Genomic DNA, 26,030 nt, shown 5'->3' on the forward strand with positions numbered 1-26,030 from the left:
GTAACATCCATGACTCAGGAACAAAATATCTGTGCACATCACACAAATAAATGCCCTTACCGGGATCCAGGACCGCGGCTTAGCAGGTAGGGTCACTACCGACTGAGCCAGGCCGGTCGTCGAATATAAAACTAAACTTACTTTTCAATTAAAACTGTGAAAATAATCACACAAGACAACCCAAATAATAAATAATACTCGTACTTCTTAGGCAATAAAAGACTGGACCGACAATACGCCACTGGATAACAATTAGCCACTAATGAGATTCGGCAAGCGATAACAGTCATTATAAGTGTGTCAATGCCCTTACGTAATCTAGCTATGATGCACTATTATGTCATGTTAGATGAGCACTATCATAGAATAAGTGGTTGCAGGGTGTCCACTGTTCACGAGAGGTTTAAATAAAATAATAAATATTACAGGACATTCTTACACAGATTGACTGAGTCCGATAAGCTCAAGAAGGCTTGTGTTATGTGTACTCAGACGACGATATATATAATAATTATACAAATACTTTACATACATAGAAAACATCCATGACTCAGGGACAAATATCTGTGCTCATTACACAAAGAAATGCCCTTACCGGGATTCGAACCCGGGACCGCGGCGTAGCAGGCAGGGTCACTACCGACAAGACCAGACCGGTCGTCTAAGGTTTGAATGTATATAGAGTGTATAATTTTTAACTGGCAATATTTTCTGGTCATGACAGGCTGCATGGCTATGTAATAAGATAAAAAAAAAACATCAAAACTACGAACATAACGTGATGTTCGAAACGTCAGGCCAAATATAAATGTAAGTGTTTACGCGATTAAGTCCCGTTTAGTTCTAAAATTATGAAAAATTGAGTTTGCCTACACGGGTAAAGGAACCGTCTGTTCATGTTGTTCTGATTAGTTTACATATAGACAACACAATGGTTATTCAGTGAAACGTTCATTAGATTGTGAATAAAAACAACAACAATGTAATCTAGTCACAGATGAAATGTAGTCGGGCCAAAGTGTTGTTTGTAATGTCATAATTAATATCACATTTCTATACAAACTATGATGTTTTCAATGATACTACGTTACATTAAATAGGATGCAGATTATAATAATCTTAGTAAAATTTATAAAAATAACTAGGTACCAATAAGTAAAACATCGGCTCTAACTCCGCACCCTGCGGCCAGGTGCCAAGAAGGCTGGTGGCTGCAGATTTTGATGAAAATCTAGATGGAATTCAATTTTAGAAGCATACATGTATAATTGTTGTAAACGGCAATTAATCAATTTAATCATATGGCTGATTCAAAACCCAAACCAATTAAAATACATAGTTTCTATTTAACAAAAAAAAATCCTACATAAATACCAAGCGCGCGGCGCTGCACATCGTATGAATTCTTTTTTCTTACATAGCCACCCCTTATCTCTAGAAAATATTGCCGGTTATAAAAATGACAACCTCTAAAGACTGTATCGTTAAGTATGAGGACAACTTTGAGTAGCCGTATTTATTTGCTATTATATTTTTTTCTTAAAATAAGACATAGGCTTAATAAGGCACATAATAAGGTTCACATTTTGTCCTAGAAACTCGACGTAAAGCAAGTGGTTTAGACAGTATTGACTTAATCCTCCCGAGTAACAATTACGATTCCGGACAAATGCTACTAGAAAATTCACAAAGTGCGTAAAAAACGATACGATTGCGAAAAAAAATTGTACTGTGTGAACCTCAACGACATATGATCCACAAAGCAGAATATCTGGACATAGTCTAGCCATAGTTATTTTTAAGAAATAAAGTTCAGGATCTGTGTATGGCGGCCATTTAGAGAATGTGGCATGGTGCTTCCTCTAACTCCGACTTTGATGTCGAATTTAACTATCATACACTGTTTATATCGATTTGGTTTAGGCACTGTTCAAACACCGTGAATGTCAATTAGACTTTGGCCTATGGCTAATTTTTTTATCTGTTTCTCTCATCCTGCTTGCATCAAAAATTTACGACAATCCGGAACGTTGCTCAAAATAGCGTTTTTTTTAATTATATAAATTCACCGCATTTATTCTGCAAGTACCCAATTGAAAAACCATGAAGAGGACTCTTAAAGAATATATTTTGGCAGCATATTAACCTTTGTTTGTTGAAATCGTGCAAACAGTCATTGAAATATTCTCAAATTAAGCCAGATAGGGGTTGTCCGAAATTTATTTGCTAGACCTTAATGAAAGTACCATAAAGTCTCTAAAATAAAATAAAAATTAGACTTTCTTATATCAAATAGTGCTTACCAATACCTTCAGATCATACTCTCGAAACATAATAATATAAAATTATGCACATGTCAACATTTAGACGAGGTTTGTTTTGTCCTTATACTTATCGATACAGTCCTTATTGCTGTCTCTTTACTTACCAACTTCTTGACTAGGCACGCTTTTCGTAGCGATGGACCTTAAGGCGGTCAGTCCACAGCCACTGAAGATGTTGAATAGGGGGGCAGAGTAGTACCACTGCCTTGTTGGCGCGAACGCGAACACGAAGCATGCTGCTATCCTGCTCACTCCCGCCAGGCTGCCTATAATGCTGTCCTCTACTTGGAATTTCTTGCTGAGGACTGATATGCAGAAGAAAGTGCCTGAAAAAGAAAGACGGTAGAGATATAGTGTCCACTGTTAACACCTCGCATGCTTGGAGCGTCTACTCAGGACACATGTATGAGCTTCAATTGTTTGACATGTATGCCGCACGCCCGCCCCGAGCGTCGCCTAATATGAGCGAGCATTCAGGTACATATGTTACTAATATCACATCTCGAAGTTGTGTCCAATTGAAGTTTGGCCTGATGGAGTGTCCTTGGTCCCTTGGAGTATGGGACGAATGTTAGTGTGGGATGTTACCGCGTAGACAATAGACAGAGAACTTAATGTCAAGACTCGCCTCTCCGCTATCTGCCGGGAGAGAATTATAGGCTCTTCTTTGGCCATTTGGCCAGACAAGTTCCTGACAGCCTTGAGAATGCGTTGATCGTCGGACCAGTGAAGGGACATCGTAAAAGAGCCGGATTACCCACGCGCTGGTTCAGCACAATCATGGTCATACGCGTTGGGCTCCAGGGATCCTTTAGGAAGGCAAAAGATCGGCACTGAAACGTACAGCGACGTATGGTGGTCACGACCCTCAGTCATGAGGTTTCGACGAAGAAGAAGAAGAAGAATAGACACATTGGCACCGTCTCACCTCCAACGGACCAAGGTAAAAGCGGGCGCAGGGGCAGAAGTGCCAAGATTTTAAAACGTAATACTCTAAATACAAAAGTCTTGGCAAAGATAACCTTTTTGTACCTTTTGGCGTATAAACTCTAGAGTCCACCCCCTAGACCTAGGACCATGACCATGGACCTAGGTCCATGGGACCCCGTCCCAGCGCGAACAAGTTTTTCAATGTCTGGTTGAGGTAACTGGTGACTGAAGAGCTGGCGACTTCCTCGCACAACGTGATACGCATTGCTATACAGCGAGGATATGCCGCCAGTAGTATCCTTGGTACAGTGCCTCAAGGGCCTCTTTTAGACATTAGCTAGCTTTTAAGTTTAGTCTTAGTTTCTTATATAATTATGTAAATAGGTATGTTCATGTAAATAAAGATATGATATCTTATACTATTAAACGAGCAATTCTTGTATATTTATTTATTTATTTATTTATTTATTTATATATACCGACGATCTCGGAAACCGCTCTAACGATTTCGCTGAAATTTGTTTTGTGGGGGTTTTCGGGGGTGAAAACTCGATCTAGCGTAGCCTTAGATCCCGGAAAACGCGAATTTTCGAGTTTTCATGAGTTTTTCTTTCGCATTTGTAAACGTAAAATATGGTCCTTAATTTCGCCGCGCGCGCATCGATTCCGCTTAGCTCAGTCGCACGAGGTCGGTCTAATGTACGCAGATAGATCGTAGGTGTCAGGGTTTCGAATCCCGGCCAGAAATGAGGTTTTTGTTTTTTGTCTTTTTTTTTTGTTTTTGTATTTATAAGAGTTTTTTTTTATCTAAAGACGTGATATATTAAAATAGAACCGAGCGAAGCTCGGTCGCCCAGATATTTATGTTTAAAAAAAATGAAGTTTCGTTTGGAATAAAACATCATAGACTGATATTTAAATAGAGGTCAAATCAATTTGAATGTAATTACCGAATCAATTTTGATATAAATTAATGAAGGTATAACTTGAAAGAAATTATTTGTAACTTACGAATTTTGAAAGTATCATTTAGGATTTATGATATAATATCTGCTGTAGATAAATAGTTAAGTACCTATTAGTTTAACTGCACGCGCTAAAAATCTCTACACCAACACGAAGAAAATTAAATACTTATAATACTAACTGTAAGAAATATTATACTTAATCAAATCAATCAATTTACTAACCATTTATTATTAGAAACCATAATTTAGAGGGCCTTTTATAAGCCAGTTAGAACATCAAGTTAAAAGTATGAAACTCATTTGCAGAAAAGCAACGCGAGAAAATGCAACTTTTTCATACGTTTTTGAAGCATCAAGAGAGTTTTCACCAGCCCCTCTAGCACAACTTGCCTTATTGCGAGCGAGTCCATACTTGAAGTCGCGCTTGATGTAAGGACTCGCGCGCGACAAGGCAAGTTGTGCTAAAGGGTCAGTAAGTGCGCTGAAAAGGTTGATAAGATTTTTCAGAGTCCTAATTTTTATACTATTACTAATAGCTTTTACCCGCGGCTTCGCCCGCGTAATAAAATTATTCATTAAGATTTTCATTTGGATCCTTAGGTTTCTCTGTAGGTATATTTATCTGCGATTATTTCGATTGCACATAATACTTTTGCTTGCAATGATTGTACAAACTTTCAACCTCTTTTTCAACCCCTTCATCCCTTTTTTTCTAAATAAAAAGTAGCCTATGTTCTGTCTCAGGGTCTAAAGATTGTCTGTTCCAAATTTCATCAAAATCGGTTGCGTGGTTTAAGCGGGAAAGCGTAACAGACAGACAAACAGACAGACAGACAGACAGAGTTTACTTTCGCATTTATAATATTAGTATGGATGGTACGGCCCAATTTGGCGAAGGCAATAAAAGTTTAATCAGAGGATCGAGACCGAAAACTTTGAAAATTGCGGTGAGCTGAGATTTACTCTAAAAAGTTTTTTTTAACTTCATTTCTCCGGTGATATCTAGCGTAACGAAATTAAAAGGGCCGGTAAAGTTCAAGAAATTTATAAAGAAGATTATGAAAACTCTAACCCCCTTATTCATAAACGTACTCTAAAGTTATCAAGCCGACAAAGTTCGTTTGTCCCTCTCCGACGTATTAATGTACGTTTATGAATAAGGGGGTAAGCGTCTTCAGTTCTTCGCTATAAAATAGCCCTGCTTACCTATATATACCTACCATATACCTACATAATTATACTTAACATACATATTTTTATTTGGCGTGTGAGGCTTAATATGAGGACATGTCTTTATAGTGAAATTAATACGGTCGAATCTCAAAAGGTTAAATTTTTAAAAGGATATAAATAACATATATAACATATATAACATATATATTTATAATATATATAACCCTTACAAATAAAATGATGGCTGTATTTCAGGCACTATTCTCTTTATTTCTTTCAAATCTTAGGCTAGGCTGTTTATAATATGAATATAAAAGTAAAATACAAAACCACTTACAAAACAATATAAAACACATATAAACACATTATAAAAAACCTAACCTAGGCACTATTTATTAATATGTTGGACATGTAAAATGTTACAATTTGGTGAACATTTTGCACACGATGAAAAAAGTAAAACAATCTTTTGAACTCTGAAAATTAATAAATAAAATAGAAACGGTTAGGTAATTTTTTTGTCAGAAGCTAATGTAGGTAAGTAACTATCCATTTTAGACAGTCTTCTCCATAGGAGACAACACCGTCCTCAAAACGTCGGAGGGTAGTTTAAGGGTGAAGTCACTTCTACCAGCATCGGGCCGCATTTTGAAGATGTTCATAGTGAGCGATTTCTCCTACACAAAATGTGGCTCGATGCTGATAGATGTGACTTCACCCTAAAAAAACGTACGTAGTTATACAATACTAAGCGCCGTTTGCACAACATTCCAAAAGTTTAATAATATTTACGATAATACCATGATAAAGAAATGGCGCCATAACTCAAAGATTGATGAAAAATTGTGTCGTTCTCAATTTCATGTAAAGTACCCATTTTCGTTTACCATAATGATAATGACTCAATTTCATAGTAACTTAAGACGATACAGGAGGGGTCAATTCTCCATACAAACGTTCTCGACTATTTCCTCCCTGGTATTTGAAGATAGAGCACTGATTTTTTTCAACACAGATTATTATTATTTTTATCTGTGTCGAACCGTTTTGATATTTTTTTCATATTCTTATTTTTAAACGTATGAAAAAGTTACATTTTTTCCCCGTGTGGTGACAGGTTAAGAATTTTACCACCCCCTTTCTTCCCGTGGGTGTCGTAGAAGTCGACTGTGGGATACGGGTTAAATTGTGGCGTAGGCGAGAGGCTGGCAACCTGTCACTGCAATGTCATCATTTGGATTTCTTTCAACCCCTTTTTTGCCAAGAGTGGCACTAAAACTTAGTAGTTCATGTTCTCTGCCTACCCCTTTATGGGACAGACGTGACTATATGTTATGTTATGTTGGTCTTATTTTTAAAGACGCTAGAGCCCATCAAAAATTTCCAAAAACGCCCTTTTTAGGGTTCCGTAGCCAAAATGGCAAAAACGGAACCCTTATAGTTTCGTCATGTCCGTCTGTCCGTCTGTCTGTCTGTCCGTCTGTCCGTCTGTCACAGCCGATTTACTCGGAAACTATAAGTACTACAGTGATGAAATTTGATGGGAATATGTGTTGTATGAACCGCTACAAAATTATGACACTAAATAGTAAAAAAAAGAATTGGGGGTGGGGCCCCCCATACATGTAACTGAGGGATGAAAATTTTTTTTTCGATGTACATACCCGTGTGGGGTATCAATGGAAAGGTCTTTTAAAATGATATAAAGTTTTCTAAAAAACATTTTTCTTAAAGTGAACGGTTTTTGAGATATCAGCTCTCAAAGTCGTAAAAAGTATGTCCCCCCCCCCCCCCTCTATTTTTATAACTACGGGGTATAAAATTCTAAAAAAAATAGAGGTGATGCATGCTAATTAACTCTTTCAACGATTTTTGGTTTGATCAAAGTATCTCTTATAGTTTTTGAGATAGGTTGATTTAACTGTAATTTTGGTTAAGTTATTGGTTTATTATATTTGCTGCTACGGAACCCTTTGTGCGCGAGCCCGACTCGCACTTGGCCGGTTTTTTGATTATGGCGCAATAAAAGGTGTGGTATTCAAAATTGGTAACAATTAGCCAAAAAAACGAAACGGTCCGACACAGATAATTTCATTGTTATTCAGATTCTCAAATTTCGTTACGATTTATTAAGTTTTGAAGGAGGAAACAGTTGAGAGCGGAACCTAGATTTTAAACATTTTTTCGCAATATCTTTTAATTGAGTTGTTCTGAATAGACAATTTTTTTTCGATAAATCTAGTTAATAATACTAGTATATTTAACTAAATTCCCAAATTGAAAGCGGGACTAGTTTCCATTTTAGCATTTTAGGTCCTGTAGCGTCTTAATACGAATAGCATATTAAAACTTCATTATGCTTAAGAGACAATGGCAGCTTTTGCTAGAGAATGCCACAAGTAATCTCAAATCGAATGCACTGTTGTTTCATTATTATCAGTTCCCTTGACCTGCCAGTTGCACCAGTCGATAAATAAATCTTATGCGGAATTTCGTAGGTATTTTAAACGCTATTAAGAAGTAATTCACGTAATATTTTTATTAGTTTTGAAATGAAAAGAAAAATAACCTATAGCTCACCTTAAATATAACCTCAAACTCCCTCTACCGTAGATAAAATAAACAAGTAAATAAAAGGATTCGTGGCACAGATTGACTGAGTCCCACGGTAACCTCAAGGCTTGTGTTGCACTGACAATGATATAAATACAAATAAGGTACATCGGGGCAAATCTCGACTGGAAAGCAATTGTAACTAATCAATTTTTTCCATTATTACACTATGATGTTGAGTTCTATATCTATCCACTGAACACGCCTACCATATAAACCGGTGGACACTCTATTTAATAATGCAAACATTGTAAAACATGGAAAAAATTAACCAGTTACTATTGCCCCCCAGTCGAGATTTGCCCCGCTGTACCTTACTTCTAAACACATCCATGTCTGAGGAGCAAAATGTCTGTGATCACTACACAAATAAATGACGCTACCAGGAATTTAACCTAGGACTGCAGCATAGCATGCTATGCGCTAGGCCAGACCAGTCGTCCAACCATATGTTTTTGCCTTTAGAATACACCTTTACGAAGTAATCCATACTAATATTATAAATGGGAAAGTGTGTGTGTCTGTTTGTTTATCCTTCTTTCACGGCAAAACGGAGCGTCGAAGTGACGTTATTTTTTTAAGTGAAGATAGTTGAAGGGATCAGTGACATAGGCTACTTTTTGTCTCTTTCTAACGCGAGCGAAGCCGCGGGCAAAAGCTAGTATACCTATATGTCTATGTTCGAAACCCAATTATTGCGCCGTAGGTTAATTTTATACTTAAGGGCACTACTAAAGTAGGCATTGCTTGACATTTTCGCAGCGCGAGCGTGGCAAGGCCAATGACGATATCAAGGTACATACAATCATATCTTGTGGTCTATAGAATTCTATCTTAACTGATAATATATAAATGCGTTCCACGGGTGCACGTTGTATTATGACGATCGGCAATTAGGCCTAATGTAAATTTATCGAAGGCATCAATCATCAGGCTCAAGCATCCCACATTCATTGGAATATAATGTCAACTTCTACTAAGTAGTTCTTCGGCGTGGCTTGCGTGGGCGATGGTCGAGCGATGATCACGCGGCGGCGATGCGACGCATACGACATCAAACCTTATCGATATGGAAGTATGAGACGCGATGGCGACGGTCGCGCGACGGTCGCGCGACCGTCGCCCACGCAAGACACGGCGTAAGGCCTGAGTGCACATTCATATAATATTATGGTATTAGACGTGCAGCAGGGCGGGGTTTTGCGGCGTGAATGTCAAATAATTGAAGCTCATACAAGTGTCCGTGAGTCGACGCTGTGCATGGCGTGCCCGCCCCGCCAAACGCTCCGTTCCGAGGACGCTGGATGCGTAGCCGAATGGCACAAACGCTCACGAAACGCTCGTAGTTATCTATCTCTATCGCTATGGCGTATTGGCGCGACCGAGCTTACCTTTCGCGGCGTTTCGTTTTCGTTTCGCGTCGTAGAAATGCCATTCGGCTACGGGGCCAGGCCTTACTCATAAAAAAAAAAAAAAATAACTCACCTACTAGTCCCAGGACGATGTTTATGGTACCATAAAGGCTGTATTCCACCTCCGAGAAGTTAAATCTTCGTATCGCGTATAGATATGATACTTGTGAATCACCTGAAAAAGAAAAAGGCTAATTAAATATCTCCAAATATGAGAAGCTTAAAGGGATAATTCAAAGGCGGCACCCGAGCATTACAGTAATATTACCTATTACCGCACTAGTGCTAAAATAAACAAACATGTACCTACTCGTACACAATGATGTCAAAAAAATGTATGGCTTATGTAGGTACCTCCACTGAAAAAAGTTGTAGGATAAGGTAGTTCGCAACTCGAGTCGATTTAAATAGTATTTTATACAATCGTGATATAATACAGAGCTTTTCAGTAGAGTTAGTCGAGTACCATGTTTAGGCCACGAAGCTTGCTGGTGGTTGCCACAGGAAATTCGATGTTGATACAACGGCGAACGACGCTATTAACATTAATTTTAACTTGAATGATGATATTGGTCGTCCACTGATGATGACTGATAAAAAAATATTGTATACAATAGTGATAGACAGATTATAGTGTTAAAATCGACGAGTAGAAAAACACTATTCGTTCCTGTTTCAACTATCGCTACTCGTTTGGAAGTTCCTATTTTTAACCGCCGCCCTTAAATCTTATAGTACGTAGAGGATCCGTACTAAGCTCGATCTTCACCGACGTGTTATACCAGATGAAAATAATATTTTATAAAATAAAATAAGTTTCTTCTCATTTTTTATATTAAAGGAAAAAATGGAAAAATTTACGCTTCCGGCGGGACTTGAACCCGCATCGGGTTCAAGTCCCGCCGGAAGCGTAATTTTTTCCATTTTTTCCTTTAATATAAAAAATGTTTAGAATCGTTAGCAGACGTTTCTGCTTGTTAAAAATAAGTTTCTTCTCATCAAACAATTCCCATCGAAAATGCCCATCAAACAATTATAAGATTTAGAAGAAAAACATGTATACTTAGTATTTATTTTTAACCCTCTTTTAAAAGTCGGATAGAAATATTATATTCGTGCCTAATCGGATAGCACAGAAAAGGAGCGAATGGCGAAATCTGGTGTCGGAGGCCAAGATCCACTTCGGGTATCTGAGCCAGTGAAGTAAGTATGTAAGTACTTACAGCTAAAATTAAATAAATATTATACCTGTGTGGTGACGGGTTAAGAATTTCACCACCCCCTTTCTTCCGGTGGGTGTCGTAGAAGGCGACTATGGGATATGGGTTAAATTGTGGCGTAGGCGAAGAGGCTGGCAACCTGTCACTGCAATGTCACAGTTTCGTTTTCTTTCAACCCCTTATATGCCAAGAGTGGCACTGAAGCTTAAGTAGTTTCATGTGCTCTACCTACCCCTTTATGGGATACAGGCGAGAGCGTATGTATGTATGTAATATTATAGGAAATTTTACACTGGTAACCGATATATTTAATGTACAAACATGTATAAAACCTCTTTATTTACATGAACACATTTACATAATTATATTATTATGGTTGAGGTAACTGGTGACCGAAGAGCTGGCGACTTCCTCGCACAACGTATCAGCATTGCGATACAGCGAGGAAATGTCGCCAGTATCCTTGGTACAATGCCTCAAGGGCCTATTTTAGACATTAGCTAGTTTTTAAGTTTAGTCTTAGTTTCAAACACTTAAATACATAGAAAACATTCATGCCTCAAAAACTTTCTGCTGATGACACAAATAAATGCCCTTACTGCGATCACTAACCACTAGGCCAAACCGGTCGTCAAATCAAAATTATGTTCTCCTTCAATATTTTAAATCAAAACATCCATTATCTGACCACACTCAATAAAACTGGTTATTCAAATTGAGAGTTCATCCGAATACCGCCGCAACATTCAATGTACTTTACTGACCGTACGTATTAGCCAGACGCATAAACTCTTACGATAACATATTTATCGAAGCTATCTCTATCGCTCTTCCGTTTTGGTGTGACAGAGCCAGACTACGTTTCGATCGCCACGTAACGTCAACGATTGTCACTTCGGCTTTGCCGGCAGTATTGGACTTAAATTCCTAGCAGTATACGCGTTTTTTTAAAGACATTAATTTAATCTATGGTATTCCCATCGTGAGATTTAAATATTTTTTATGTTTTGTAAAAGTTTTGTTTAAATTTTGTTCTACAGCTTGGCAAAAAAGAGTAGAAGTTAAATATCGTCACTACTTTGAAAAAATCTCGTATCTGATGCTTCTCCTCAAAGTTAAAACGCAGTAAGTCTATATGTGTCGTAAATAGCCCCAAAATATAGGTAAATAACGATCTCGTAGGTTAGATATAGGATTACATAGATTTAAGATAATAAATAATAAAGAAATATCGATTTATATTTGTTCGTTTTATTTCCCACCAATCCTAAGCACTTCACTATACGACTGAACTTTAACTAGTAGATTCTTACTTACCCTTAAAAAACCCAAGCATAGTTCAGTCGTAAATACATAACTATATACCAAAAACAAATGGCAATTAATATAAAGTAAGTATCTGGCACTGATACTTACAATCTAATTAGAATATTAATATATATACTTATAAGAATGTATAAGAAGATTGTTAATGTTTATCTCATAAGAATTATATTTGAAAAATAAAGAATTGCTGTTACACGATAGACACACATAACACCAATACATACTTGACGAATGGTACACGAGTCTCGCGGCCGGGAAAGCATATATATACCCGCCCCGACGCTCGGAGCGTCACTTGAACACCGACGGCGAGAGAGCGCGCACGCGCTGCTCCCCCATACACACCACCGCAGCAAATTGAAAATAAAAAACTGGAGTTTTTTCTTCGTAACCTGGTAGCCGCCTCCATCTACAGTCAACAATGGTCCATCGAGCCGCGGATATCATCGTGCCAGTATCCAGCAACTAAGAAGAAAGAAACACATACAGTCATCGATATAAACTAGACGAGTAGCGCTAGCCGCGAAAATTTAGTAGGACTGATTTATCAGTTATCGAGAAAAGTAACGTGGGTAACGTAACCTTAACGGTGGCGACCTGGACGACATTCTCCCCCTCCTCAGACGGTCACCTAACGGTGTCAACGACTGTCGTGAGCCTGGGCAGCGGGTCTTCGTGTACGAACGAGAACGTACACCGTGTCACGCAAGTGATACGTACATACTCGGCTGTGTGTGCTGGCACGCAGTGTATCGAACGGTGGATTCTATGCCGTCTAACGGATTGAAACCAGGCTGTTAAGCTGAGGACATTCCCAGTCATCAGTGGGCACCCGTAAGGTACACTGCCACTACCAGAGCAGTTCCGCAAACCTTATCCTATCCTGATCGGATCCCCTACGTTAGTACCCGGTCAGGCCCTAGGGACGATAGGGACCGCGCACGAGTCAACCTATCAGGGGTTGACACGTTGCATAGGGACAGTGAAGTGCTAGGATTGCGTTATTGCCAAGTGTAAACATATACAGTGCCACGTACAAATAATGAGTGTGTAGAGTCACGGGTTGTTATATAAGTGTTATGCGTAGTGGTTAAGTCAATCATAATATAAGTGTTAATTTGTTTTGTTCGTTTTTGATTATTTTTTGTAGTTTCCATTGTATATAGTACTAATTATTTGCACTCATTATATAGGGCGTTACCGTGTGATAGAGATTTGTACGATTCAATCATGAGCGAAAGCGGGAGGGTTTTACGATCGGGTAAGCACACGCCGTTAGTAGGGTCTCGTACAAATACAGCTTCCGAACAGGAAAGCGTAAGCGGTAGCAAACGCGCGAATAGTACTGAAACGACAAATAAGAACGAACAGGCGTCACCCCGTCAAAGCACAATGTTGGACGACACGGTTGTGCCAGTGGAGGCACCGCGGCCTACGGTCATCGACAATAGTTCTCACGAGAGAATAACCGAGGCTAGGTTACTAATACTCCGCAGCGAACAGGCCGTGCGTGACGCAGAATTAGCACAAGCTAGGGCGGCAGCGGCTGCCGCCAGTAGCGCATTAGCTCTAGCCAAAGCAGAGGCGGAGTTTGCCGAAGTCTGTACTCGTAAACAGACACCTGCGACGATGAACAAACCCGCACAGGTGTCGGACGTACCCCCGGTACAATGTTGGGTTAACGAACAGGCAAAAATAGAACAAAAAGATACTATAAGACCGAGAAATACGGCACCGATGCCGTATGTAGGTACAAGTAATAAAATAGCAAGTAATGACATTGAATTGTTAGCGCAACGATTTGAGAACGCGGTAGGTAAAGGTAGGCGCGACCCGGTAGTACAACGGCACGTTGCCGAGTTACCCAAATTCGACGGTTCAATATCGGAATGGATAGCTTTCAAGGCTGAGTTCAACGACACTGAGGCTATGTTCTCAGAAGTAGCAAATGTAGGTAGGATTAGGCGTGCGCTACGCGGCGACGCCAAATACGCAGTTAAAGCCCTACTATATACTACGTCGGATCCTTTCGAAATTATGGACATGCTCGAGTTGCAATTCGGCAACCCCGAGGCCTTAGTACTAGCAGAAATAGAAGAGGTCAAACGGTTACCTAAACTATCCGAAGACAATCACAATATCGTATCGTTCGCCGGCCAAGTCGCTAACGTGGTAGCCACCATCAAATCACTGCATCAAGAACAATATCTCATGGCCCCGGAGTTGGTCAATAGGCTAGTCGATAAAATGAGTGTTCTAATGCGACATGAGTGGAATAAACACCGCGTACAAAACCCTAAGGAATTAGGTTTAGTGTCATTATCAAAATTCCTAACAGAGGCCAGCAAAGCGGCAGGTCTAACTGTTACCCACGCATCGCGTAGATCCGCACAGAAAAAGCATAGCGTAAACGCGGTAGCACAGTCGCGACACCGTTCACGCTCACGGTCGACGAGTAGGGAATCGTATAGCGAAACGGAATATTCCTACAAACGTTCAAGTAAACCTTTCATTGCACAGGTCAGTAAAAAACCAGTAGAGAAAAAATCCGTGAAAAATAATAAACCTAAAACACATACGAACGCCCCGCGAGTTAGAGAAAGTAATTCAAATAAATGTACGGTATGCAGCGGCGAACATTATATAACGAAGTGCGCCGATTTTTTAAAGCTTAATGTTGACGAGCGATGGACGAAAATGAAGGAATTCAAATTATGCTACAGATGTTTAGGGCCGTATCACAGACGCTTTAATAAATGTAAATACGTACCGTGCGGAACGGGCGATTGCGAGGCGGCACATCATAAATTACTACACGGCACTAGAAAAGAGAGCGAAACCCGCAAAGTGCAGTCGTCCATAAGCCACTTACACGATAAAGATACCTATTTAAAGGTTATGCCAGTCGAAGTAAGCGGGCCATTGGGCTCCGTACAAACATACGGGCTTTTGGACGAAGGGGCGGGGCTTACTTTAATAGAGCGCCATATAGCCGACCAAGTTACGCCTAGAACGCGTTCGTGTGAATTATCTCTAAATACAGTAGGAGACAATACTCTGGTAGATAACGAGTCGTGCGAGGTAAACGTGTCTATTCGCGGACTAAAGAGCGAGAACGTAAATAATCTTACGGCATTTACAGTCGAAAAGTTAGCATTACACCCGCAAGGAATAAATAAAGAAGTGTTAAGTAAGTGCGCTCATCTCGAGGAACTACGAGACGAACTCACATACGCTACGGGTATACCTACTGTACTTATAGGCCAGGATAACTGGCATTTAATTGTTACTAGAGAATTGATAGAGGCCGACGAGAACCTGCCCGCCGCATCCTATACCAAGTTGGGCTGGGTCCTTCACGGCGCGGAAGCAAAACCGCGAAAGTTAATAGCAACAATTAATCACGTATCTCGTCGCGACGAACAAGATACGCACGAATTAATAAAACAACATTTTAACATAGAGTCGTTAGGAGTAGAGCCTAAAATAAACAGATCCGATCCTAATAACCGCGCTTTCGAAATCCTAAACGCAACATGTAAAAAAATACAGGGCGAAGATAGGTACGAAGCAGGATTATTATGGAAAACGGACAACGAAACTCTACCTAACAACAAAGACAAAGCAATGAAACGGCTAGTAAGTTTGGAAAAAAAACTAGACAGGGATGACGGGTTTTGGGGAGCTATGACGGGAAACCTCCTAGAGTGCCAGGGTCTTTCTCCTCCTCTCTGATTCGGTTAATCCGGGGGGAAGGGAAGGACCTCTGGACGGTGCGCCCCGGGGGCAACAGTAAATAACCTTCAGTTCATCTGTTCTTTGTTTACTGTTGCTGCCGATGTCCTGTCTGAGGGGGGGTAGGGGGTTCCGCACAGGGAGGACTCCCTAGGGAGAACTCCTGAGTGTTGGCAGGGGGGATAGGGGAAGCCAATCCAAGGTGTGATACGGACCGTGCCGATGGATGCGTGGCTGGTGGCGTGACCAGTCGTGAACGGTGTCCCTACGAAACCGGGACGAATCGTAGGTGTATGTAGTCCTTCACCGGCATGCGGGGCTCTGCCGTTCTTGTGACCAATCTTTCCCTAGCTACTCGTGGGACTTTTATGGATCTTAAAATTACAATTTCAAATGAAAAAGCCGTGTCTTCAGCCTCGGCTCAAACCCAGGCTGACGTTAGTATCGGAGCGAAGGAGGACTCTAGTGTGGACTCCCGTACGCCCGAGGTATGCTCTGAGGTAGTGGAGATGGAAACTGAGGTCGACAGAGACGTAGCCATCGTCTCTGGTACGCCTGAGACCAACTCCTCTACCAAGGAGAAGAAAGGCAAGCGCCTATCGGGAGCCGGTCGCAAAAGATTCCGCAGACTTATGACCGAAGGGATGGCGAGGGACCTAGCCCTCTCGCTGGCCCGGCAGTCTAACGCGGACACCCCTGTGGAGAAGCCGCCCTCAGCAAAAGGCCCTGTAAAAGGGTCCGTTCTGAGGACGAATCTCCGCAGGGGCAGGCGAAAAAGGTCCTGAAAATCACTCCAGGGACATCAGGGGGCCTCGCCCTCCCAGTTTCCGGGAGGTAGCTGGCTCCTCGCGAGTAGGGATCCGTAACTCGGAACCTATGAGCGAGGAACAGATGAAGTCGGTGCACAAATACCTGACCCTCGCCATTATGACCCAATGGTCGAGCGCAAAGGGTGGTGCACCGCAATTTGTGGGCTTCGTTCACAAGACAGGCTGGATCCTGGTCACATGTTGCAACCAGGCGAGCAAGGACTGGCTTATGAACGAGGTGCCAAAGGCGAAGCCGTGGCCGGAGGCGACACTCTCTGTTATCCCAGAGGGAGAGCTGCCCAAACCAGCTACGGCGGTCACCTTTATTCCGGAGTCCGAGGCGTCCTCAATAGAGGATGCCTTGGTGCTGCTCAGAGCCCAGAACTTTGGCCTGAACACGGAGCTCTGGAAGGTGCTAGGGGAGAAGGCTGAGCAGGGTGGCAGGGTCGCCACCTTTGCCCTGGATGAGCCTTCTGCCGAAGCTCTTAAAGCCAATGGCGGTGAGGTGGTGATTGGCTTTAAGAAGGTGCTGTTCCGGATGAAGGGGGGCCAAATGCTCCCCCAAAGAAACGGTCCAGCAAACCCAGCCCCCCGCTGAACCTACTCCAGGCCCCAGTACTGCGGTACCTGGCAGTCGACCGCAAATCCCCCAGGGCTCTCGTGGCCTGGGTGGTGGGCGTTCGGCAGCCAGAGGGACGGGAGGCAGGACGAGAGGCTCGTTACCCGGTCGTGGCAGGCCCCAGAACTCGGTGGCAAGAGGGTCCCTAAGGGGAACTCCGATCCAACGAGGCAGGGGAATGCCCAATCGGGTACGAAATAACAACGCCTAAATGGGGGGCCCGCCGGGGCCCAACACGTGCGCACCTGCGAGGGTCCTGCAAGCAAACATACACCATGCGGCAGCCGCCACGGCCATTGTCGAGAGCCAGCTTGCAGGACACGTCGACCTCGCACTACTACAAGAACCCTGGGTGCGGAACTCAGACATACTAGGACTAAAATCGGTTGGTAAAGTTTTGTACAATACTAATGGAATAAAGCCTAGGGCATGCATTGTTTTTAGCAAGAACATTGACTTTCTACCTGTTCCAGAGTTATGCACAGACGACCTGGTAGCAGCGTATGTAAATCTCAAGGGATGGAGTGGGCGGAGGGTCATACTCTGCTCGGCATACCTCCCTGGTGAAAAGCAAGACCCCTCTGCGGATCTAAATGCAGTGGCGGAATACGCCCGCAGACACAACGCAGAACTGCTGGTGGGATGCGATGCAAATGCTCACCACACCAACTGGGGGAGCACGGACATTAATGATAGAGGTGAGTTATTACACGACTTCCTTCTATGCTATAACTTCCAAATTCTAAACTTAGGGTGTGAACCAACCTTTGTCACTAGGGTCAGGAAGGAGGTTTTGGATCTGACTTTTGCATCCGTAAATCTAGCCAGGTACATTCAGAACTGGAGGGTAAGTGATGTGGAATCTCTGTCAGATCACAAACATATATGTTTCAACTTATCTTTTTCTCTTAGCGTACAGACTTGCACCTTCAGAGATCCTCGGCGGACGGACTGGGAGGGCTACAACAACAGCCTGGAGCGAAACCTGGACTCAGTAATGAAGGTAATCAAAACGAAAGAGAGTTTGGAGCTTGCGGTAGAGGTAATCTCAAATGGCATTGTTAGGGCCTTTGAAGATAACTGTGCTCCCAAGTTCAAATCAACCAAACGTCATGTCCCTTGGTGGAATTCCAAGCTGAAGAAACTCAGGGGCAAGACGCGGAAGTCATTCAATAGGGCTAAAAGAACGAACGACTGGGAGACTTATAGGAAAGCCCTAAATGAATACAGCAAAGAGATTAGGAAAGCCAAGAGAGCATCATGGAGGAGGTTCTGTGAGGAAATTGAAAATACACCTCAGGGAGCGAGACTTCATAGGCTACTCTCGAAGGCTAGGACTAGTCAGGTTGGCCTACTGAAAAGGCAGGATGGCTCCTACACTACAAATGAATTGGAGACGTTGGAGCTTTTAGTCGAAACTCACTTCCCAGGAGCAGCTTTGTCAAACAGTTCAAGGGTTAGCGAGAGCCTGCATAGGCCTCGTCCTGAAGACTGGAGGCAGGCTGCCACTGTTATAAGGCCGGGGATAGTGAGGTGGGCTATAAACTCTTTCAAAACATTCAAAACGAGCGGTCTGGACGAAGTAAGCCCTTTATTATTACAACGTGGTGCTGAAGTCTTGATTCCGCATCTGGTAAGAATCTTCAGAGCGAGCTACGCCTGGGGGCACTTACCGGAACAGTGGAACAAGGTTAAGGTATTATTTATACCAAAGGCGGGAAGGAAGGACTACGAAATTGCCAAGTCCTTCAGACCCATAAGCCTTTCCTCGTTCCTTCTAAAAACCTTAGAAAAGGTAGTTGATAAATACATCAGAGATACCTATCTTGTAAGGAAGCCTATCCACGACAGTCAACATGCATACCGGAGGGGAAGATCTACGGAGACGGCCCTTCTGGAGCTGGTGGATAGAGTGGAAAAGGCCTTAGAAGATAAGGAAATAGCTCTGTCGGCCTTTCTCGACATTGAGGGCGCTTTTGATAACACTCCAATTCGGACACTGGTGGAGGGGCTAAGAATCAAAGAAGTGGACTCCACCACGGTCCGCTGGGTGCAAAGCATGCTCTTAAATAGGAAAGTTAGGCTAGACCTGCTGGATACCACACTAGAAGTGGCCACTGTGAGAGGTTGCCCGCAGGGGGGTGTCCTATCCCCACTGCTCTGGACTCTTGCAGTGGACGGACTTCTGCGTAAGTTGGCGGATCTCCAAATCGACACTCAGGGGTACGCAGATGACCTTGTGGTGACGGTGAGGGGAAACTGCCAAAGTACTATATCGTACCTTATGCAGAGGGCTCTCAACACCATAAACGCCTGGTGTGGTGAAAATGAATTGTCCATCAATGCAAACAAGACAATTATAGTTCCATTCACGAACAAACAAAGGCTGGATAAATTAAAACCTTTGGTCATGAATGGTAAAACGATTCCGTTTTCTTCAGAAGTCAAGTATCTGGGGATAACACTGGACCAGAAACTGACCTGGAACCAGCACCTGAACGGAACTCTACTGAAGGCCAAATCGGCCCTGGCAATATGCTGCCGTCTCGCAGGCAACAGATGGGGTCTTAAACCCAAAATTGCCTTATGGTTGTACACTGCTATAGTGAGACCAATAGTGTCCTACGCCTCTGTAGCATGGTACAAGAAGACGTTGCAGAAAGTGGCAGTGGCGAAGCTCAGCAGACTGCAAAGAGCTGCTTGTAGCATCGTCACTGGAGCAATGTCATCCTCTCCAACAGCGGCACTAGAGGCCCTGCTGAACCTGTCGCCACTCCACCTCTATCTGGAACTAGAAGCAAGATCCAGCATACTGAGAATAGTGGCTACAAAGAGAGGAGGGTGGATATCACAAACACTGAGACTATTTACTGAATCAGTGCTTGATATCCCTGTACTGGGGATGCCGACAGACACCATGCACCCCCAGTTCTGCCCACAGAAACTTTACTCTGTGGAAATCCCGGAAAGGGAGGACTGGTCAAACAGTCAAATATTATGGAAAGAAGGAAGCCTAAGGTGGTACACTGACGGCTCCAAATCCGGATCTGAAGTAGGCTGCGGAGTATACGGCGAAACGCCTAGAAGGGCTAAAAGCCTAAATCTAGGACGGTATTGCTCTATATTCCAGGCAGAGGTATACGCCATCTTAGAATGCGCGTCAATCAACCTGCAATGCAACTACGTCAACCATACTATTTACATCCACTCGGATAGCCAGGCGGCACTCTTAGCCCTAACTTCGGACGTCATAACGTCCAAGCTGGTTGAGAACTGCAGGCAACTATTAAACAACCTTGGATCCAAAAACAAGGTTGTCTTAAGATGGGTCCCGGGGCACGCAGGCATCGAAGGCAACGAGAAAGCCGACGAGCTTGCACGTACGGGGGCAAAGGGTAAGCACCATGGCCCAGAGCCTTTCTGCGGTATCCCGAAAAGCCTTACGAAACTAACCCTAAAGACCTACTGTCAATACAAAACTATTCAGCTCTGGAGGAACACGCCAGGCATGAACCATTCCAAGGCTCTCATCAGAGCCTACAGCAAAAAGGCATCCTCAAATGCCTTGGCGCTGTCAAGGAACCAACTTCGCAACCTAGTGAGGGTGCTGACAGGGCATTGCCACCTGAACAAGCACATGCACACTATCGGGAAACGTGCAAACGGGCGGTGCAGATTCTGTCTAGAGTCTGATGAAACGCCCCTGCACATCCTGGCAGAGTGCCCCTCTCTAATGCGCACACGTAACATGATTCTGGGCAGTTACCAATTTCTCCCAGAGGATGTGAGGTTTCTCGATCTCAAAAAGATACTACAAGTCTTTGAATTTGTAGGACTTGATCGAGAGTTGTAGTAGGTGGCGATCACAATAGATCAGAAATGGTCGCAGTGATACATAAGGCGCCCTGAAGCCTTACAAAGCCCCTAACCTAGAAGAAGAAGAGAAGAAGAAGAAGACGGGTTAAAGGCAGAATACTCTCGACAAATACAAAACCTCCTAGACAAAGGGTACGCCGAAAGAATACATAAGCCTAACACGTCTCCCAGGGAATACTACCTTCCACATTTTGCCACTTTCCATCCTCAAAAGGGTAAACCTAGATTAGTATTTGACGGAAAATGCAAAATGGCGGGTAAAAGCTTAAACGAAGCACTATTGGTAGGACCAGATTTACTGCTATCATTGTTCGGTGTGTTGATACGATTTCGCGAAGGCAAAGTGGCCGTCATAGCGGACATAGCCGAAATGTTCTTACAAGTTCGCGTAATAGAGCAGGACAGAGATAGCCTCCGATTTCTATGGAGGGGAGATAGGCGCGAAGGCCCGGCCGATGAATACCGAATGACTTCGCTAATATTCGGCTCCGCCTCTAGCCCTACTATCGCACAGTTCGTAAAAAATAAAAACGCAGAAGAACATAGTGAAAAATACCCACTAGTAAAAGAAACTACGCTAAATATTTTTTACGTAGATGACTTATTAGCCAGTTTTGACGACCCGCATGTCGCACGCACGTTAGTGAACGATATTGTAAAAATACACGCAAAAGCTTCCTTTCATTTACGCGGGTGGGCTTCTAACGTTCCCGAAGTTCTAAAAGACGTAACCGACATCTCTAGCAAAGAGGTATCGGAATTAGGGAAGCACGAATGCGAACGAACGTTAGGCCTATTATGGCATAATAAACAAGATAAACTAGGGTTTAACGTAAACTTTCGCAACACACCTAAAGAAGTACTGGAAAAAGGCGTCATACCTACCAAACGACAGGTGACCTCGGGGGTAATGAGCTTCTTCGACCCCATCGGTCTTATTTCTCCCATTACGGTAACGGGAAAAGTACTCATTCAAAACATATGGCGTACGCGTAAAGACTGGGATGAAAAAATCACCCCCGAAGATCACCAATTATGGTTAGAATTCATAAATAACATGAATAAATTGCGCGAATTAAAAATAGAACGGTACGTTCCCGCGCCGAATCGAAAGGTCGTAACTCATACTTTTTGTTACGCGTCAGAAAAAGTATACGCGGCCGCGGTATACATGGTAGGTACGGACGAAGAAGGGAACAAACAAGCCACTCTAGTAGCCGCGAAGGCAAGGGTTTGTCCTTTGAAACAAGTGTCAATACCTAGGCTCGAACTGCAGTCCGCTACGTTAGCTAGTAGATTAACCGAATCAGTAAAAAGAGAATCTAGTTACGTCATAGAAAAATCATATTACTGGTCAGATAGTTTAACGTGTCTGTCGTGGATAAGGTCGGGACCTCGTACATTCAAAACCTTCGTCGCACATAGATTAGCTGAAATAGAGGAGACTACCTCGCCAGAGGATTGGCGATGGGTGCCTACCTCACTAAACGTAGCCGACGACGCCACACGCGGCATACCTAAAGATTTCGACGCCAACCATAGATGGTTTCGTGGCCCAGATTTTATAACACAAGACAGTAGTTCGTGGCCCGTAGAAAAGCCCTCGGCACAACCGTTTCCACCAACAGGAGAAGAACGCGTACAACAGAAGGTAAATGTCGTTAATAAAAACAAAACTTGCGTCTGCTTGCCCGACATAGATAGATTTCCTACCTATAAACGATTATTACGCGCGTCCGCTTACGTACTATCAGCAGTTGAATCGTTCAAGTCTCTCATACGCGGCATAAAACTTACACTCACTACAATGAATGAAAAACTTAAGATTGCGGAATTGTTATTAATCAAACGAAGTCAGAGAAAATCATTCAGAGAGGAAATCGCCAACATAGAGGCTGGGCGGCCTATATCAAAGGGGTCACCGCTGAAGAAGCTCGCCGTGAACGTCAGCAAACATGGAATTCTACTACTAGATGGGCGCACAGATCGAAACCAGTGCATACCAGTCCTACACGCAAAAGAAGCTCTAACAAAGTTACTCATAGCACACTACCACGCTTTGTTTAACCACGCAAATCATGAAACTGTCATCAATGAGCTACACAAACAATTTCATATAGTAGGACTGCGTAGTGCCATACGGTATATTAGCAACACATGCCAATGGTGTCGCGTATACAGAGGTACTACCCACAAGGTGCCTCTGGGCGATTTACCTGCTGAAAGGCTTACCGCTAATCAACCTGCATTCACAGCTACAGCGTGCGATTACTTCGGACCTATGACAGTTACAGTAGGCAGACGACATGAAAAAAGATGGGGCGCACTGTACACTTGCCTAACCACTAGGGCAGTACATATAGAACTAGTGCCTTCCCTATCTGCATCATCTATGATATTGTCACTCAGACGCATGATGGCTCGTCGAGGTCAACCTACTGTATTATATACTGACAACGCTACCTGCTTCATAGGGGCCGAACGCGAGATAGCTGAAGCATTAGCAGACATAGAAGAAGAAGTGCAGTCGTTCGTAACAAATAAAAACATAATCTGGAAAAAGATACCTCCTGGCAATCCAGAAGCAGGAGGATCTTGGGAACGACTGGTGGGTGCTACCAAAGCTGCTCTTCGCGTTACACTGAAAGAACGGCATCCACCGGAAGAAGTGCTACATACCTTACTTCTAGAAGCCGAACATATCATCAACTCTAGACCACTTGTTCCAGTCCGATTAGATGACCGTCAGACGGCTCTGACGCCCAATCATTTCCTGATAGGAAGGTCAAACGCCATGTCACCATTCGGCGTATTCACCGACATTCATCTCACAGAAAAATCATGGAAAACGGCACAAGCTCTATCAGATATGTTTTGGGATCGATGGACAAAAGAATACCGTCAAACGCTAAGACCAAGACGAAGCCCCAACGATCCCAAGTACGAAAATATAAAAGAAGGAGATATAGTCATCATAGCTGACGGCACTATGCCTCGTAATACCTGGCCACGCGGCAAAGTAGTAAAGACGTTTCCTGGTCCAGATGGGCGAGTACGAGTTACAGAAGTTGAAACCGCTGCAGGAAGAATTCGTCGCCCAGCCTCACGACTTATCGTTATAGGATTTACTCCGTTGTAACTGTGTTAAAAACACGTAGGGGGAATGTCGTAAATAGCCCCAAAATATAGGTAAATAACGATCTCGTAGGTTAGATATAGGATTACATAGATTTAAGATAATAAATAATAAAGAAATATCGATTTATATTTGTTCGTTTTATTTCCCACCAATCCTAAGCACTTCACTATACGACTGAACTTTAACTAGTAGATTCTTACTTACCCTTAAAAAACCCAAGCATAGTTCAGTCGTAAATACATAACTATATACCAAAAACAAATGGCAATTAATATAAAGTAAGTATCTGGCACTGATACTTACAATCTAATTAGAATATTAATATATATACTTATAAGAATGTATAAGAAGATTGTTAATGTTTATCTCATAAGAATTATATTTGAAAAATAAAGAATTGCTGTTACACGATAGACACACATAACACCAATACATACTTGACGAATGGTACACGAGTCTCGCGGCCGGGAAAGCATATATATACCCGCCCTGGCACTCTTCGCCACGTCGATGAACCCTAAGCAAGCGGCCAAGAAGATACAGAGGTCCCTTGACGCCCTACCCGGCTGGCTATCCAGGTGGAGGTTGTCAGTAAACGTGGGAAAGACCCAGGCCCTGCTCACCGGCCACACAAACAAACCCCCGCCGCATCTTCGTCTCAACGGTGAAGAAATTGAATGGGCGCCGAAGATCAAATACCTGGGTGTCAACATTGATCGTCAGCTGACCATGAAGCCTCATGTGGACGAAGTAATCCAGCGAGCCAAAAGCGCTAGATGTATGCTTCGCCCCATATTCAAAAGCAGCCTCCCCCGCCGCACGAAGCTGGGGATACTGAAAACCTACATACGGTCCCGCCTGACGTACGCAGCACCCGCATGGTACGCCTTGGTGGCTGAGACACAAAGAAAGCGACTGCGTGCTCAGGAGAATGCGGCCCTGCGCACCATTATCCAAGCCCCCCGCTACGTGCGAAACACGGACATCATCAGGGGATTAAAATGGCAACACCTGGATGCCTTCGTCAGCAGCCTATCGAAGAAGATGTTTGAGCGCGCGGACATCTCCCGACACCCACACCTGCAAGGGATCGCGCCGCTGCACGCCCGCCCGCCGGACTTCCGATACCGCTGCCGACAGCGCCAACTTCCCAGGAGCTTGGTGCTGTCAGAAAACCCTCCTGCCTGACTGCAGCTAAAAAGCACCGCAACCTTGAAGCCGCAGAAAGGCAGAAAAAACAGGAAAAAAAAAGCAGAAGAAGAAGAACAAAAAAGCCATGACGGTCAATCCCGACCAGGCAAGGCTTAAAGAAGCTTGAGCTCTTTACAAGGGCAACGAAAAGACCCGCCCACTGTCGTGGGCGGCGGAAGATACCGCCAAATATCCTGCATCAAGGATGGGAAGGCCACCGACGTCCTCATCAGAGGAACATCGATGAAGACTCGTTCGTTCGGAGCGTCACTTGAACACCGACGGCGAGAGAGCGCGCACGCGCTGCTCCCCCATACACACCACCGCAGCAAATTGAAAATAAAAAACTGGAGTTTTTTCTTCGTAACCTGGTAGCCGCCTCCATCTACAGTCAACAATATGCATTCCATACACACTTACTAAAATTTTTTTTTCATTCACAGACGAAGATACAAGTTTTTTTCAAAGTAGTGACGATATGTAGTCGTGTTAGTCACGCCGCGTCTTGCGTGAGCGACGAACCCGCGACGACGACGCGATGCGATGCGATGCGACGAAATCAAACCTTCTATCTCTATGGACTTGTCTTAGGTGGGCGACGGAACGCGACGGCGATGCGACGCGACGAACTAGCGATGAACATGCGAATGTTAAGCGACGCGATGCGATCAAACCGCTGTGTTCATATGGGAGCG

General features: G+C 43.3%; 1 protein-coding gene across 1 annotated transcript in view; it reads right to left on the reverse strand.

The window, feature by feature from the left end:
* LOC125235034 overlaps positions 1 to 26,030 on the reverse strand; it is a 48,138-nt gene that overhangs the window by 5,647 nt on the left and 16,461 nt on the right. The window contains exons 2-3 of the mRNA XM_048141498.1: positions 9,494 to 9,595; positions 2,429 to 2,650 (exon numbers count right to left, since the gene is read on the reverse strand). Of these exons, the coding sequence (XP_047997455.1) occupies positions 2,429 to 2,650; positions 9,494 to 9,595 (324 nt within the window). The remainder of the gene's footprint in view (positions 1 to 2,428; positions 2,651 to 9,493; positions 9,596 to 26,030) is intronic.

The sequence above is a fragment of the Leguminivora glycinivorella genome, chromosome 16 (genome assembly GCF_023078275.1).
Source record: "Leguminivora glycinivorella isolate SPB_JAAS2020 chromosome 16, LegGlyc_1.1, whole genome shotgun sequence".
NCBI classification, from domain to species: Eukaryota; Metazoa; Arthropoda; class Insecta; order Lepidoptera; family Tortricidae; genus Leguminivora; species Leguminivora glycinivorella.